This window comes from Clarias gariepinus, chromosome 1 (assembly GCF_024256425.1).
Source record: "Clarias gariepinus isolate MV-2021 ecotype Netherlands chromosome 1, CGAR_prim_01v2, whole genome shotgun sequence".
NCBI classification, from domain to species: domain Eukaryota; kingdom Metazoa; phylum Chordata; class Actinopteri; order Siluriformes; family Clariidae; genus Clarias; species Clarias gariepinus.
The window spans coordinates 49,245,626-49,260,233 of record NC_071100.1 but is presented as its reverse complement, the minus strand read 5'-3'; the positions used below and the strand labels follow the sequence as shown (position 1 = coordinate 49,260,233).

Below are 14,608 nucleotides of genomic sequence, written 5' to 3'. Positions count from 1 at the left end.
CATTAAAGTATGAAAGCGGAAGACATTCTAATACAAAAATAATATAAAATAATTTATTTATAAAATAAATAAATAGAATAATAAAAATATATATTTATCAAATCATTATAAAAAAAATTAAAATATGTAGTACCAATATTGTTTAGTGTAAAAATCACAAAGAAAATGATGTAATTTTGGGAATGTTGAAGTTTATAAATATAATATTTTCCCCACTAAAATAAATAAATACAGTTCCTATATATTCTATGTCACAGTTACAATGAGAAAAACAACAAACTATATCACAAATAGATAAATCAATATCTACACTAGACTTTGAAGATAATTGTTTTGATAAAAATTAAATATATTTTGATAAAAAAAATAATAAGATGATAAACGGACTCAGTAGTGACGTAACTGATGTAAACTCATTGGTGGGTTAAAGAGAATTTGATTTACATCTTTATAACCGTTAACGTTTAACGTACACAGCGCGAGCGCCTGATAAACGGTCACCGCGCTTCCGCATTCGCTCGCGGGAGATTTGACGCGCGTGTGTTTCGGCCAATCACATTCTTTCCCAGCGGCGCCGCCTCCACCAATCGCTGCGCAGAGAGGGCGGGTCCTGTGTGTCTCTGAGCTCTGATTGAAGTCTCTGGGCTGGAGAGTGTGTGTGTGTGTGTGTGTGTGTGTTCAGTAGTAAACAGGAGGTGCTTCTGCTGCTCGGAGCATCACATTCAGCTCGGTGTCCATCCCAGGAACGAGATATTCTCTCTCTCTCTCTCTCTCTCTCTCTCTCTCTTTAATGCCTGGATGTTCCATCTTCACAACGAGGTTGTTTTTATTAACCTACAGCGTGAGAGAGATCTAAAGAAGACAGCTCAGGGATGCTGCCTGGTAAGCGAAGCATGCAGTTTTGACTTGTCTTTATCTTCATTAGTACTAAACATTATTTGTTATTATTACATATTATATCTAAAGAAGTCCATTGTGTCTAGGTTCCCGGTTCCCCTGGAGAACTGCAGCCTAATTAACCCAATATTGATCAAATGGGCCCAATTGGGACTCGTCCTCATCCTCATCCTCATCTCGTCCGTCCTCAGGCACAACACTCCTGCCCCTGCTAACAGCGCACTGTGACATCATTCTGCCCTAAATGAAAAACAAGGCATCCTTTCTTAAGCCATCATGGGAGAAAGCGTTCAGAAAGAAGCCCAGGACGTACAACTGCAGGACCAACACCAGGATCATTGCCAACCCTGGACTGGTGTTCAAAGTGCTGCGTCGCAAGAAGATCGTCGTCTTTCTCGCCTACTTCGTACTTCTCGCGCTGACCATGCTGAACCTGGCTAACTACAAATGGGCCACGGAGTCGCAAGCGTGCAGCCTCCAAGTGAGCGATAACACGAACGTCCCGCACAGACCGAACCGCCACGCCGTCTACCGAGCGCCGCCGGTGAAGAAGAGGCAACTCGTGTACGTCTTGACCACGTGGCGCTCGGGTTCGTCCTTCTTCGGCGAGCTTTTCAACCAAAACCCTAGTGTGTTCTTTTTGTACGAGCCGCTCTGGCACATTTGGCAGAAACTGTACCCTGGAGATGCATTGTCACTCCAAGGAGCACAAAGGGACATGCTTAGGGCTTTGTACAAGTGTGATTTCTCAGTTTTTCAGTTGTACAACACTCAACCTGGGAACAATATAACCACTCTGGGAGTCTTTGGGGCGCCGTTTAATAAAGTCATTTGTTCCTATCCTCTTTGCTCGTTTTATAAGAAGGATGTGGTGGGAATGGTTGACGAAAACGTGTGTAAAAAGTGTCCACGTCAGAGCCTTCAAGCTTTGGAGAAGGAGTGCCTAAAGTATGACACCGTCGTGATTAAAGGCGTGCGCGTTTTGGACATCAATGTCCTGGCTCCTTTGATGGAGGACCCTTCGCTCAATCTGAAAGTGGTCCATTTGGTGCGCGACCCACGGGCCATCGCCAACTCCAGGATTCGGTCCAAGTACGGCCTGATTCGGGAGAACATGCAAGTGATACGCAGCAGGAACCCGAAGGTCCGGCGTGTTCCGATGGCTGACCCGAACCACAAAACCAGCAGGAAAGATATTTCGGACTACCATGCCATCGGAGCCCTGGAGGTCATTTGCGAGCACATGTCCAAGACTCTGAACACGGTCCTGAGCGCTCCTAGCTGGCTCAATGGCAAGTACCTCATGGTGCGATACGAGGACTTGGTGGAAAAACCAGTCAGGACTTTAAAGTATGTTTACCGCTTTGTAAACCTGACAGCTGGTCACGACATGGAAGCTTTCGTCTTGAACATGACTAGTGGCCACAGTAACTCTGCCAAACCCTTTCAGGTTTCATCCAGGAACGCGACGCTGGCTGCTAACACGTGGAGAACGGTGCTTAGCCTCCAACAGATCCGGCAGGTGGAGGACTACTGTCGTTACGGCATGTCCGTTCTTGGATATGTACGTGCTCGTACGTTGTGGGAGGTGAAAGACCTGAGCAAGAGTTTATTAACCTTTCCCAAGGTTTGAACACTTTGTAATGGTCTACAGTCACAAATTGAATGGAGTGTATTGACATTTCCATGCTGTCTAAATCACATGGTGTTGGGTTCTAGAGTATACTTGGTGCCATTTGATCAAACGTACAGTACCTTGCATTTGTTGCCAGATTTACCATTTCAGCTGTGCCAAGGTGTATATAGACTCAGAAAGCTGATATTGCTTTATACCAAGCACAGGTTTCGAGGTTTCTTCTTTGCTATTCACTCTATTGAAACAGACAGCCTGCAACAACATTTCACACCAAGTGTGTACGTGGGATGTGGTGAGGCTTTTTGTGAAGAGTTGGACGGTTGGAAACCCACTCTATTGACTCTATGCCTTCTGATATAAATATAAATATTTAATTAAGCAGGGAGTATATCATGCTTTTATAGACTTTGGGGTCTGGATTTTTAACGACTGTATAATGTACAGCAAATAACATGAACTTATTTCTGGTTATGATTTGAGTAAATGAATAAATGAATGAAGTGCCTTGTTTGGAAGGATAGAAAAAATCATTGATTGTAATGAAAGACCAAAAAATAAGAAAAGACAATTTTCTTGTTTTTTAAATTATTATAAATTTTTTTTTATGATAAACTGTTTCTTGTTTGTATCATAAAAATCTTTCCAAATGAAGAAAGAACAAAAGCAGCCTTTGGCACGCACTGTCATCTGTCTCACCATAGTAACTGTAGAAAGTTACGCGATTACATTCCCTCCTTAGAGACTCGCAGGCTTTAGAGTGGTGCAGGATTCACAAAAGTGGAGAAGTATGTCAGGGAAATAGTACGGAGAGCTGCAGCGCTAAATAGGGACACGGTATTCAGCAAGGATCTTAAGTGGACACAGAGGGACCTCACATGGGGACCTGATGGCTCTCAGAGCGAAGCCTTGGCAACTGCGCTGGCTTCCTGCCATTCTCCTCTGTTCCACTTCTCCTTTCGTCTTTCACTTAGACATCAGACTTAATCAGGTTAAAATCTTCATAATTTATTATTTCTGTTTTTTTTTTGTGAGAGTGCGGAGATGTGTTCTTTGTTTCTGGAAGGGGTCAGTCATCGAACGCTACGCTCGATCACGTTTCCATTTGCTGGTTTGTGTTGTGGTTAAAGGAGCAAACGTTCAGCAAAATCCTAAATAATAAGAGGAACGAAACAGCAGACCATGCATTCAGTTCGGAAAATTTCAAACATTAACAAATAAAGAGTATTAAACACATTGGTGGAAAATCGATTAGGGGGTTTACCCAGAAACAGGTGAAGACAGTAGACAAACAAAGCAGAGTCTGGGCGGTCCATCGCACGAGACTCAGAACACCAACGGCCCTGCAGGCGTTAAATATTACATAAAGACAATGAAATGGCAACGATGGTATCGTTTCCTTTTTTTTTCCTCTTTGGGTACTTTGTCACAGTGATACGATGTTTTGGCTGTTTTTTTTTGCCCCCTAGTTAAAACTGAACTTATCTTCACACAAATCATATTACACTGTAGGGTAACAGGGACATAAAGTACAGTGCCATGTACAGGACTAAGATGCACACTCGCCTGCAGCACTGGGGAAAAAAAAACATGGGTTCGAATCTGCAGGATGTTGGACAGGTCACGGTCACGTGTTGCCAAAAGGAATTTACAGTAAAGGCCTTCAAAACAAAACAAAAAGAAAGAAAAAGTTCCAGTTGTTTTTCTTTCTTTGAATTCATAATGCGTGATGAAACAGGGTCACTGCAGTGACACGCGCACATTTCTCCTTAATCGCCCTCAACTAGACATGTCACACTTTTCCTGCTTTCACTTCAGCATACTGTCTATTTGTTGAAGTCGGTTTCACACACACACACACACACACACACTGTGGCGGAAATCCTGATAAACTATAAAGACAAGTAAGTCATTCACTGTTAAAGAGCAAAGTAACAACGGTTTAATGAAACTTGGAGCGTGCAGATTTCAAGGTGACCTCTGTCTCTCTCTCTCTCTCTCTCTTTCTCTCATCGTTCCATTGTATACACCTCTGCCGATATAATCTACACCCCGTACATCGTGTTCTCACATACAGGGAGTTGATTTCTCTTCCTGTTCCAGGACACGTGTTCTTTCACCTTATCATTTAGTTTGGACTACGCTCGGTTTGTTTCTTCTCTTTCCTCCGTCTCGTCCTTCTACAATCCAACAGCCAAGTTCTGAAGCTTTTACAGTCTACAGGGAACAACTTATACACAACTGAAATGTTATTTTTGTTTTTTTATCTCACACAGTTTAAAATACATTGAATAAAACTAAAATCTCCTATAAAACAAAATCTACATTTTGAGGACATTTTGGAATCACAGGACAGAGATTAACTCCAGGAGCAAAATAATCCTCATAATGAGCTACAAAAACAAACTAGCTAAACCTAGAAGGCGGGATTTCTTAACTGATGAATTACTTTAATGATCAATAACTTACAATCACTGCTGTTGTAGATTGACACTGAAATTCACTCCCTCACTCACTCGCTTTATCCTGTATTCAGGGTGGCGGAGACCTAGGGTCCATCCCAGGAGTTTTAGGGTACGAAGTGGGGTACACCCTGGACAGGGGGCCAATCCATCGCAGGGCACACACACATACACACACTGAAATTTAATAAATAAAAATATTATGTTAAATGGGACTAAAAACACAATTCAATTCCGTCTGCTTTCTGACCAATCACATCCAAGGTGTATTCTTGCACAGAGGCAGATAGTTCTTTTATCATTATTATTATTATTATTATTATTATTATTGTTATTATTATTATTCTATAATTTCACTTCAACACAATTAGAGAGCACGTGTCTAGCAATGACTCTCACACTAACCCAGATATACTCTCGCTCAAGTTTTGATATTTTTCCTCCCTCTACACTACGTCCCTTAAGGCACTCGGTAATTTTCCACCCACAACCTTGTTCTAAATTTAGGTGTAAAAATGGCAACATATGAAGGATGCACTGGTTTATTTTTATTTTTATTTTTTTGTAGCCCTTAAAGCTTTAATAGCATTTTTGCTTTTATTTGTTGTGCAGTTTTGTTTAGTTAAAAAAAAACAAAAAAAACCTATATAGGGCTCAGGATTGTGCAGTACAGAGTGACGGAGCCCTTTTCTGCAGCACAACATGAGGAAGTGAATTTTATTTCACGTTAACCAACTGTACAAACATTACTGAGTTCAAAAATATAATAATAAAGACTCACACAGGCAAAGAAATAGCGCAGATACACATAACCAGGTGTTTTACTGGATGTTTTCGATTGTTTTTATGAACAATTAGTAATAATAATAATAATAATAATAATAATAGTAATAATAATAAGAAGAATATGCTTATGTTAAGAGTTTTTTATGACATCATTCCCATACTCTGGTAGCGGTAAAATGGACCCTTTATAAAAGTAATGATAACTTTTAACCCCCTGTTAACACACACCAGCAAGGCTCACTGTATACAGTATAAATACATACAGTAGATATTTTTTATCGTCATTAACCCATGTGTAATTTTGAAGAAATGTCGCTTCAGTTTGAAGAGATTTAAATGTCTTTTTTTTGTTATATTTATCGTTTTATATATATATATATATATATATATATATATATATATATGTATATGCTCTGAAAAAAAAATAAGAGAGCACTGCAAAATAATCAGTTTCTTATGGTTTGTTTTTTTCTTACAGTACAGCTGCATGTGTTGGTGGGATGAACGGTTTAGTTTCATTTTTGTAAACTTTTGACAATATTTCTGCTAAATTCAATTTTAAATATAACTATTGTTATTTAGAGGAAATGACATCATCACAACAAATTAAAATAACCCAAGAGCTCTAATAACTCAAATAAAACAAAATGCAAAGAATTTGTAAACAAATTGTGTTGATGCTTTGGCTAAATAACATTAATAAAATCGTATTTGGTGGAATAATAACCCTGGTCTGTAATTACAGCTCCCATGTGTTTTGCCTCTCCAGTCTTCCACATTGCTGTTGGGGAACTCTATCCCACTCAGCTCAGCTTTGCTTGTTGGTTTGTGACCCTCCATCTTCCTCTTGATGACTTTCCAGACGTTTTCTCCAGTAAATCGCAGTGCTCTCTTATTTTCATTCCAGAGTTGTGTATATATATATATATATACAGTATGTTGTCTCCTGGACCGTGGCTGGTCTAGCTGCTCGATTTTTATTCCTTGACATTTTGTAGGCCTGGATAGCAGCGGTGTTATCAGTGTTATCTGAAACAGAATCCCAACTGTAGATTTTTTTCAGCTCGTTCCGTCGTTGTGAATAGACATCGCTCTCCGCCTGCGCGGCCTGATAGCAACTCCGATCTGATATTAGTAGCTATCTCGCTTCCATCCAGCGTGAAACTGTATAAAGATGTGTATCTGAGAGGTAAAGGAATCTGCACAGGGCTGACAAACGACAATGAACTGAATCGGGCCAGTGTTAGACGTCTTACGTTCGGGCTTTTTTTTTTTCGTTGGGAAAACTCCAGAAACCCCCAACAGAGCGCCGGAGTGATTTTCAGCAAAACTAGGAGATTTCCTGAGGAGCTGGGTATTTTTTTTCATGAGCAGCACAAGGTGTTGCTTTGTGCTGTGTGAGCTGAGGTAATATCGAAATTTCCTAAGCTTAGGGGCATCACACACACACAAACACACGCCCAGATTTCCTAATAGTTCTGACCCATAATAATTCAGCTTTGTGGCATATTTGCTTACGGACTCTTTCAAAATGCTGACAGCGGCGATGCCTTTCAACACCCTATTTAAAGCAAACGGTGTTATTTACAGGTTTAAAAAGTATTAAATCGCATGTTCTAACATGTTTCGATATGTTTCTATAGTAACAGCTCAATCACATGGACGGGTATAGCAGACAGCTCGCATAATAAATGGATGATAAAAGAAGCAGATTGGTGTCGGTTCAGCTGCAGGGGAAGTTACATTACTGGGGACGTCTGGCTACGTCCAGGCACTCACACACCTACAGTACGGTACGTGTACCTCACACACCAGGTCTAGGTTCGGCAACATTACAGTATGTGCACAAAAAATTAAGTCAGCTGATGACCTGCATGTACTGAATGATCGTGTCATCACATCTATGAAGTTTCTCCGTCCCTGATAGTACAGGCCTGTTCCAAGATGGCGATGCCAGGATTCATTGGGCTCAGAGTGTGAAAGAGTGCTCCAGGGAGAATATTCGGGGATGTGATGGAGAAGGCTTTACGCAGCGGGCCAGCTCTCACATCATCAATTACAAGATCTTGGAGAGAAAATTAATGCAACTCCGGACGGAATCAAATCTGGCAGTGCCGTGTATGAGAATGTTTGTGCGGCTTAGAACGAGCATCATTTGTGTCTTGTGTACAGCTGTTGATTAAAGTTCAAGCACACCATAAAGACAAAAACCCCAAGGAATAAGCAACCTGATCTTGATATCTCCATCAGACATGGAGGCAGATGGAGTAACGAGACACTATTCTCTGAACCACCCATTGTGGTCGGTGACATATGCCGGGAAGGACAGAGGCGTCCTCTTTGAATACATGAGTGCATGTAACCTGAGAACGGACAAGTGGATGTGTGCGTCCAACAGCGAGGCGCTCGTATTAGATTCAATTTCTTTCATTCAAGGGCACCTATTATGCAAAACCCGCAGCTGTGTTTAGAAATTTAGATGTGTACATGTACAAAGGAAAAATCTGTGTGGCGGGAAAAATTCTGTAATATCGCCAGCGTTTTCATCTTTTTTGTACTGACGGGGTTCAAACAAGCCACTTCGATTTTTTCCCCCATATACAGTACAGTATGTGACCTCATATAAGAAGGGCTCCACCCCTGACTACCTTTGCTGTAATCTGGAGGGGCGTGGCTCAGCAGTAGCATAAACACTGAAATGATGGGTTTGGTGGAGGAGAGACATAAAAGGCGTTTACAGTTTGAGAAAAGCATGTTAAGTTTTTTAAAGACTTATAAGATATGGAACCTTTAAAAAACAATCAGAAAGAAATCAATAGGAGTAAATTGAAAAAAAAAAATGTCACTGCGCACTTACTTAATGTGATTTTGTGTAGTCCAGTGATTATATAAGGTATTGCATATGTTTAATAAATCTTGTTATGCGCTTATCCTATAACACCATTTAGTGTCTTTAAAAAACGAGCGAGTAATTTCTTGTCTTCTTAACCACAGTGTTGAACGTCATCTAAAAATAATACCAATACCTGATAATACTAATAATGCTAATACCAGAGTCAGGGACGGAAAAATGGTCAGTTCTGGAATCTCGTTAATTATGTTAACTGTGCTATAATTATGTTAATTATTCATCGCTAGACACAATGCGGAGGGTTGTGGAGGATTATGAAATATATATTTAAAAAAAAAGCTATTTTAAACAACTCTGTATGGTTCACCAGAACAGTTCATGTTATACAAACTGAAATGTTCATGTGACAGCTATGCTGTCGGACGTGTATGTGAATGTGAACAACACCTACACCTTCTCACGGACACCACGCACAGGAATGCTGTTCAAACACTGTTCTGAGAAAATAAATAAATAAATAAATAAATAAATAAATAAAGTAAATGTAAATGTGGGAAATTTTGTGTCCCGACTGGTGTATGAATACAGAGCAGATGTTTCAGGCGTATCCAGGACGTCACAGGTTTAAAGTCAAACAGACTACAATAACAGGTGAAGTATGCTGAGGGTGTTCATGCTATGCATCAAAAAGCAGGACATCATGAGCTCGTACAGCAGGATTACAAGCCGGATTTACTGTAACTTCAGGCCAAATGTAACTCCAGGAAATAAAAAAAAAATACACGAACAGTCTATTTTAACATTCTTCACCTATTTAGGCTAGACTTCTGTGGAGGAAAATATAACTTGAAGATGTGTGAAGTTTGATAAAGTTAGCATGGGACAGTATAAAAACAAACAAAAAACAATCCAAACAACAATCCTACCTAGGTACTAAAATAATACATAAAGTACTCGCTTTTGATGCCAGCCATATTGACAATAATGGCTGTATATTGAGTTATTTTTAGCGGACAGTAAATCTGTACTGTTATACATCTGTACTGTGCTGCACACTGACGACTCTAAAATATATCCACGTTTCATTTCTACGGTATTGTCCTTTGAGAAGATATACTAAAATGTCTGCTAAAATTAGAGGGGTGTATTTACTTTTGTGAGTGGGTATACATATAAAGATCATTAGAAGGTAGAGACATTTATTATTTCATACATTGACTTATTTATTCATTTTAAAGTAAAAAAGTATTTTGTGAATAGCATGTTAAGTAAACAATGGAAAGACTTTCTTTCTTTCTTTCTTTCTTTCTTTCTTTCTTTCTTTCTTTCTTTCTTTCTTTCTTTCTTTCTTTCTTTCTTTCTTTCTTTCTTTCTTTCTTTCTTTCTTTCTTTCTTTCTTTCTTTCTTTCTTTCTTTCTTTCTTTCTTTCTTTCTTTCTTTCTTTCTTTCTTTCTTTCTTTCTTTCTTTCTTTCTTTCTTTCTTTCTTTCTTTCTTTCTTTCTTTCTTTCTTTCTTTCTTTCTTTCTTTCTTTCTTTCTTTCTTTCTTTCTTTCTTTCTTTCTTTCTTTCTTTCTTTCTTTCTTTCTTTCTTTCTTTCTTTCTTTCTTTCTTTCTTTCTTTCTTTCTTTCTTTCTTTCTTTCTTTCTTTCTTTCTTTCTTTCTTTCTTTCTTTCTTTCTTTCTTTCTTAATATACAACCCAGTCTTGCAAAACAATTTTATATATACTGTAGATATAACATAAATCCCCCCTTGTGCGTGAGATTACAATTACAGGACAAGCAGTGTAGAAGATGAATAAGTAAATAAATCATTATTTGGTATCTGGTATTTGTTTTTGTTTTTTTTGTTTATTCATTCGAATAATGTATTTATTATGTAGTTATAACACACAAACCAACAAACAATCCTTTATATACTGTATGTAGTATAGTGCATAAATGTCATAAACGACTTTCTTACAATTGTTTGTTTCTTTGTTTATATATATATATATAAATTTTTTATACCTCAAACAAACATTTTTATTTATTCATTCATTTGTTTGTTTATTTATTTATAGTTTAACTATTTTTTAAACGGATTACTCAGTTGTGAATAGAAACAAACTACTACTACAGCAAAAATTCAGGAAAAAGGCAGAAGAAAATTAATAAATTAATTAAATACTTATATATTATTATATTATAATAATATATACAAATCACTTCATTAAATATTCACGAACCCTATAGCAGTTCTACAGTTATTAATTGTTCGAGACGTAGCCGTGTAAATATGTGAATATGCGGATCAAACACGGCTTAATTAAAAATGGGCCGTCACTGTCGTCATTAACATTCATTAATATTCTCCTTCAGAGTTCTGACTGAATTATTTACTATCGATAGCAAACCTGGGCATAAACGGATATCAGCCATCAAAATTACAGAAAGAATATTAACCACATACTAAAAAAACTGTACAAAAAACATACTATACTGTACTGTATATAATCCCATACAGTAATAGAGCCTGTATAGCATTTATTAAAGAGTTTATTATCACTAAATAGTTTCAACAAATAGACTCTGCAGGCTGCTGTGTAAGTGAACCTGAAGTGTATCAACTGATGAGCCAGACTTTTAGATGAAATTAGAATATTCTCCCAGTTTTGTTCTCCCATACACTCCAAGCTCTCTGGACCAAACTGAAAGGGAAGCCATGACAGGATCAATACGCATAATGAAGGGATTACGAGAAACTGAGCTCTGAGTTTATGTAAATTTCTGTAGCTGTTAAAGCAGAGGACGAGTCTTTAATTGAGATGAATCCCAACGAACACCATGAGCTCTGAGGGCAGAGCGCAACCTCAGACATAAGAGATAGGAAGAGTGACAAAGATCCTGAAAAGAGACATTTTTATTTGATGCCGAAAGAGAGAAGACATAGTTTAGGGTTTTGAGCTTTGGTGTGAGATGCCAGCAAATTTTTTAACAACTTACTTTACTTCCTTAGATACATATTATTTTATATTAAAAAAATTATTCCCTATTTGTGTTTTATATACACAGATCAGCCATAACATTAATACCATTGATACCTACTGAACTGTATAACATTTGATCAGTTATGGATCAGTAAACTGGTGACAGGATCATGGGTACCCAGGGCTCACCCATACCTTACCCATACTGTACGTACCCTACAGCACAAACCCAAAGCAAACCAAACCAAGAAAACTCAAAGGGAGTCATGATGGAAAGCCACCAGAACACCCAGTGCACCACCACTACCTACTGAGCCCGTATCAGGGGGCGGCACCCCGGGGATCCCCAGCCGCATGTGGCTCATTCATCCCTCTTCAACCCCTGTTTTTTATTTAGGCACGCTCCAGTACACGCAATAAAAGGATGACGGCACACAGAAGCAGATGATATTGTTGTTTGCTGCGGGTGGATAATTTAAATTCTGCTTTTTTTTATTTCATAAATACAAAGTGGACTCAAATCCACTCAAGTTTGGGCAAAATAATCCGTAAGCATGGTATTAGTTTTCATTGTTATGCTGACGACACACAGTTATACATCTCTGCAAAACCAGATGAGAAAAACCAGCCTGCTAAAGTTGAGCAATGCGTAAAGGATATGAGAGACTGGATGCTAATTAACTTCCTTCTGCTTAATCCTGATAAGACAGAAGTTCTAGTCATAGGACCGCATTTAGCTAGAAGTAAGATTTTAGATCACACTGTAGATGGCCTTTCTGGTTTATCAAGTGCGACAGTGAAAGACCTCGGTGTGATTATAGATTACAGCCTTTCATTTGAAGCTCATGTAGATAATATTACCAGGATAGCATTCTTTCACCTCAGAAATATTGCCAAGATAAGAAATATACTGTCACTAAACGATGCAGAAAAACTAGTTCATGCTTTTATCACCCCTAGGTTGGACTATGGTAATGCCTTACTGTCTGGTTGTTCAGCTAGATGCATAAACAAGCTTCAGCTAGTCCAGAATGCAGCAGCGAGAGTCCTCACCAGAACCAGAAGATATGAGCACATCACCCCTATCTTATCTACATTGCATTGGCTCCCTGTGAAATTTCGCATTGATTTTAAAATACTACTCTTGACATATAAAGCATTAAATGGTCTCGCGCCGCAGTACCTGAGCGAACTGCTAGTGTCTTACGATCCGCCACGCCTACTTCGATCAAAGGATGCAGGCTGCTTATCAGTACCGCGTATTATGAAAACTACAGCTGGGGGCAGAGCTTTTTCTTACAAAGCCCCAAAGTTATGGAATAGTCTTCCAAATAGTGTTCGGGACTCAGACACAGTCTCAGTGTTTAAGTCCAGGCCAAAAACCTATTTATTTAGCCAAGCATTTTTATAAATAGATTAGCCTTAGGTAAAGGAGCAGATCTGGGGGACTCATGGACGTAGAGTATTATGGTGAACTGGTATGTTTAGATGCTGTCTTCCTCACTCTCATTGATCACTCAGGTTTGTTGACGGTGAGGTGATTGGTTGCTTTACATCTCAGGAAGCCCTCATGTCTGTGTTTCCTTCTGGCTCTCCCTTTTAGTTATGATGTCATAGTTAGTCCTGCCGGAGTCTCTGCTTGCACTCTACACTAAATATTCATTCATATTATACATTGTGTGACTGTGACCATACCTAACTGTTATCTCTCCTCTTCTGCTCTCCCCTTTCCTGTTCTCTCTCCCCCCGTCTCTCTTTTCCTCTTCCTGTCGAGCTACACATGTCATAATCCAGACTCCCTCTGCCCCTCCGGACCTGTCTGACCCATGCTGGTGCCCCGGTTCTGGTTGGAGATCTCGTCACATGGATCACGTGTGTCTCTTTGGGATCCGTCTCGTGTCTGGGGATGGTTTCACTCTACCATGAAGACGGTTCTGGCCTTGACTGGTGTTGGCAACTGTTTCTCTGGGGACTTGACAGTTCAATAGTTCAGAACTTGAATTTCCTACAAGTCTACCTGAGTTTTCAATAACTAACTGGACTCCATATTAACATCAATTAACATCAACTGTTATGCTGAACTGCCTGCCAACTAACACACTGTATAAATGCAGATTCCTGCTTTCTGTTTCACCCAGATGAGGATGGGTTCCCTGTTGAGTCTGGTTCCTCTCAAGGTTTCTTCCTATTACCATCTCAGGGAGTTTTTCCTTGCCACTGTCGCCCTCGGCTTGCTCACCAGGGACAATCTGACCATTTTGATTCATACAAATTCACATTTCATACAAACTTAAATAATTCTTTCGATTGCGTAAAGCTACTTTGCGACAATGACAATTGCTAAAAGCGCTATACAAATAACATTGAATTGAATTGAAAATATACATTAAGTATTTTTTTTAAGTAACCTTTAACCCAAAATTTTTTTTTGGAGTTTAAAATGTTTTGTTGCATGCAGAAATAAAATTTAGTTTTCTCTGTAGCAGTTCATTGATTTCATAAATGGAGCACACCATAGTTTTTTTTTATACATAGCATAAAGGTGAAAAAAAAAAAGAGTGGCTCTTTGTGTTTCCTTTTCTGTGGATCCAAATGGCTCTTTGTGTTTAAGGTTGCTGACGTAGATGGACATCATATATCTTTTTTTCACCTGATGTTCAACAACAATAAAGCCAAATAGAAAAAAAAAACCATGCAGGCAATACTAAGAGGGTAAGCCAGGTGCTGCTCATCCGCTCTTGATTAACTGATAATCAGCAGGTGTACAGGCTCTTCATAAGAGCAGAAAGTTTGGGCAGTTTGCTGGTCTGGAGGGATCGGATGTGGCTTACCACAATGCAGAAAGTCACAAGCCCTAATGGTTTTAGAGAAGCTATTGTTGCTGCACATCCATCTGTAAAGGGTTATAAAAGATGTATGTTGTTCCGACATGGTTGATTCGTTCATTTGATGCATTTGCAAAGGATTTACTTTACAAACATGATTTAAAGGTTCTGGGTGGGGTTTATGCCTC

General features: G+C 38.9%; 1 protein-coding gene across 2 annotated transcripts; it reads left to right on the top strand.

Moving 5' to 3' along the window:
- The first annotated feature begins 687 nt into the window (after positions 1-687).
- On the top strand, positions 688-3,091 carry chst2a (carbohydrate (N-acetylglucosamine-6-O) sulfotransferase 2a). Of its 2 annotated transcripts, none has more exons than XM_053500019.1 (2): positions 688-882; positions 1,089-3,091. In XM_053500019.1, the coding sequence occupies exon 2, from the start codon at positions 1,142-1,144 to the stop codon at positions 2,528-2,530; it is 1,389 nt and encodes a 462-aa protein (XP_053355994.1). In that variant the 5' UTR covers positions 688-882; positions 1,089-1,141; the 3' UTR covers positions 2,531-3,091. The 2 variants fall into 2 exon arrangements, with proteins under 2 accessions (XP_053355994.1, XP_053355986.1); XM_053500011.1 differs by having other exon boundaries at positions 984-3,091.
- The last annotated feature ends 11,517 nt before the right edge of the window (positions 3,092-14,608 follow it).

Coding starts and splice junctions, on each gene's coding strand:
- chst2a (XM_053500019.1), top strand. CDS start 1,142: ATGAAAAACAAGGCATCCTTTCTTAAGCCATCATGGGAGAAAGCGTTC.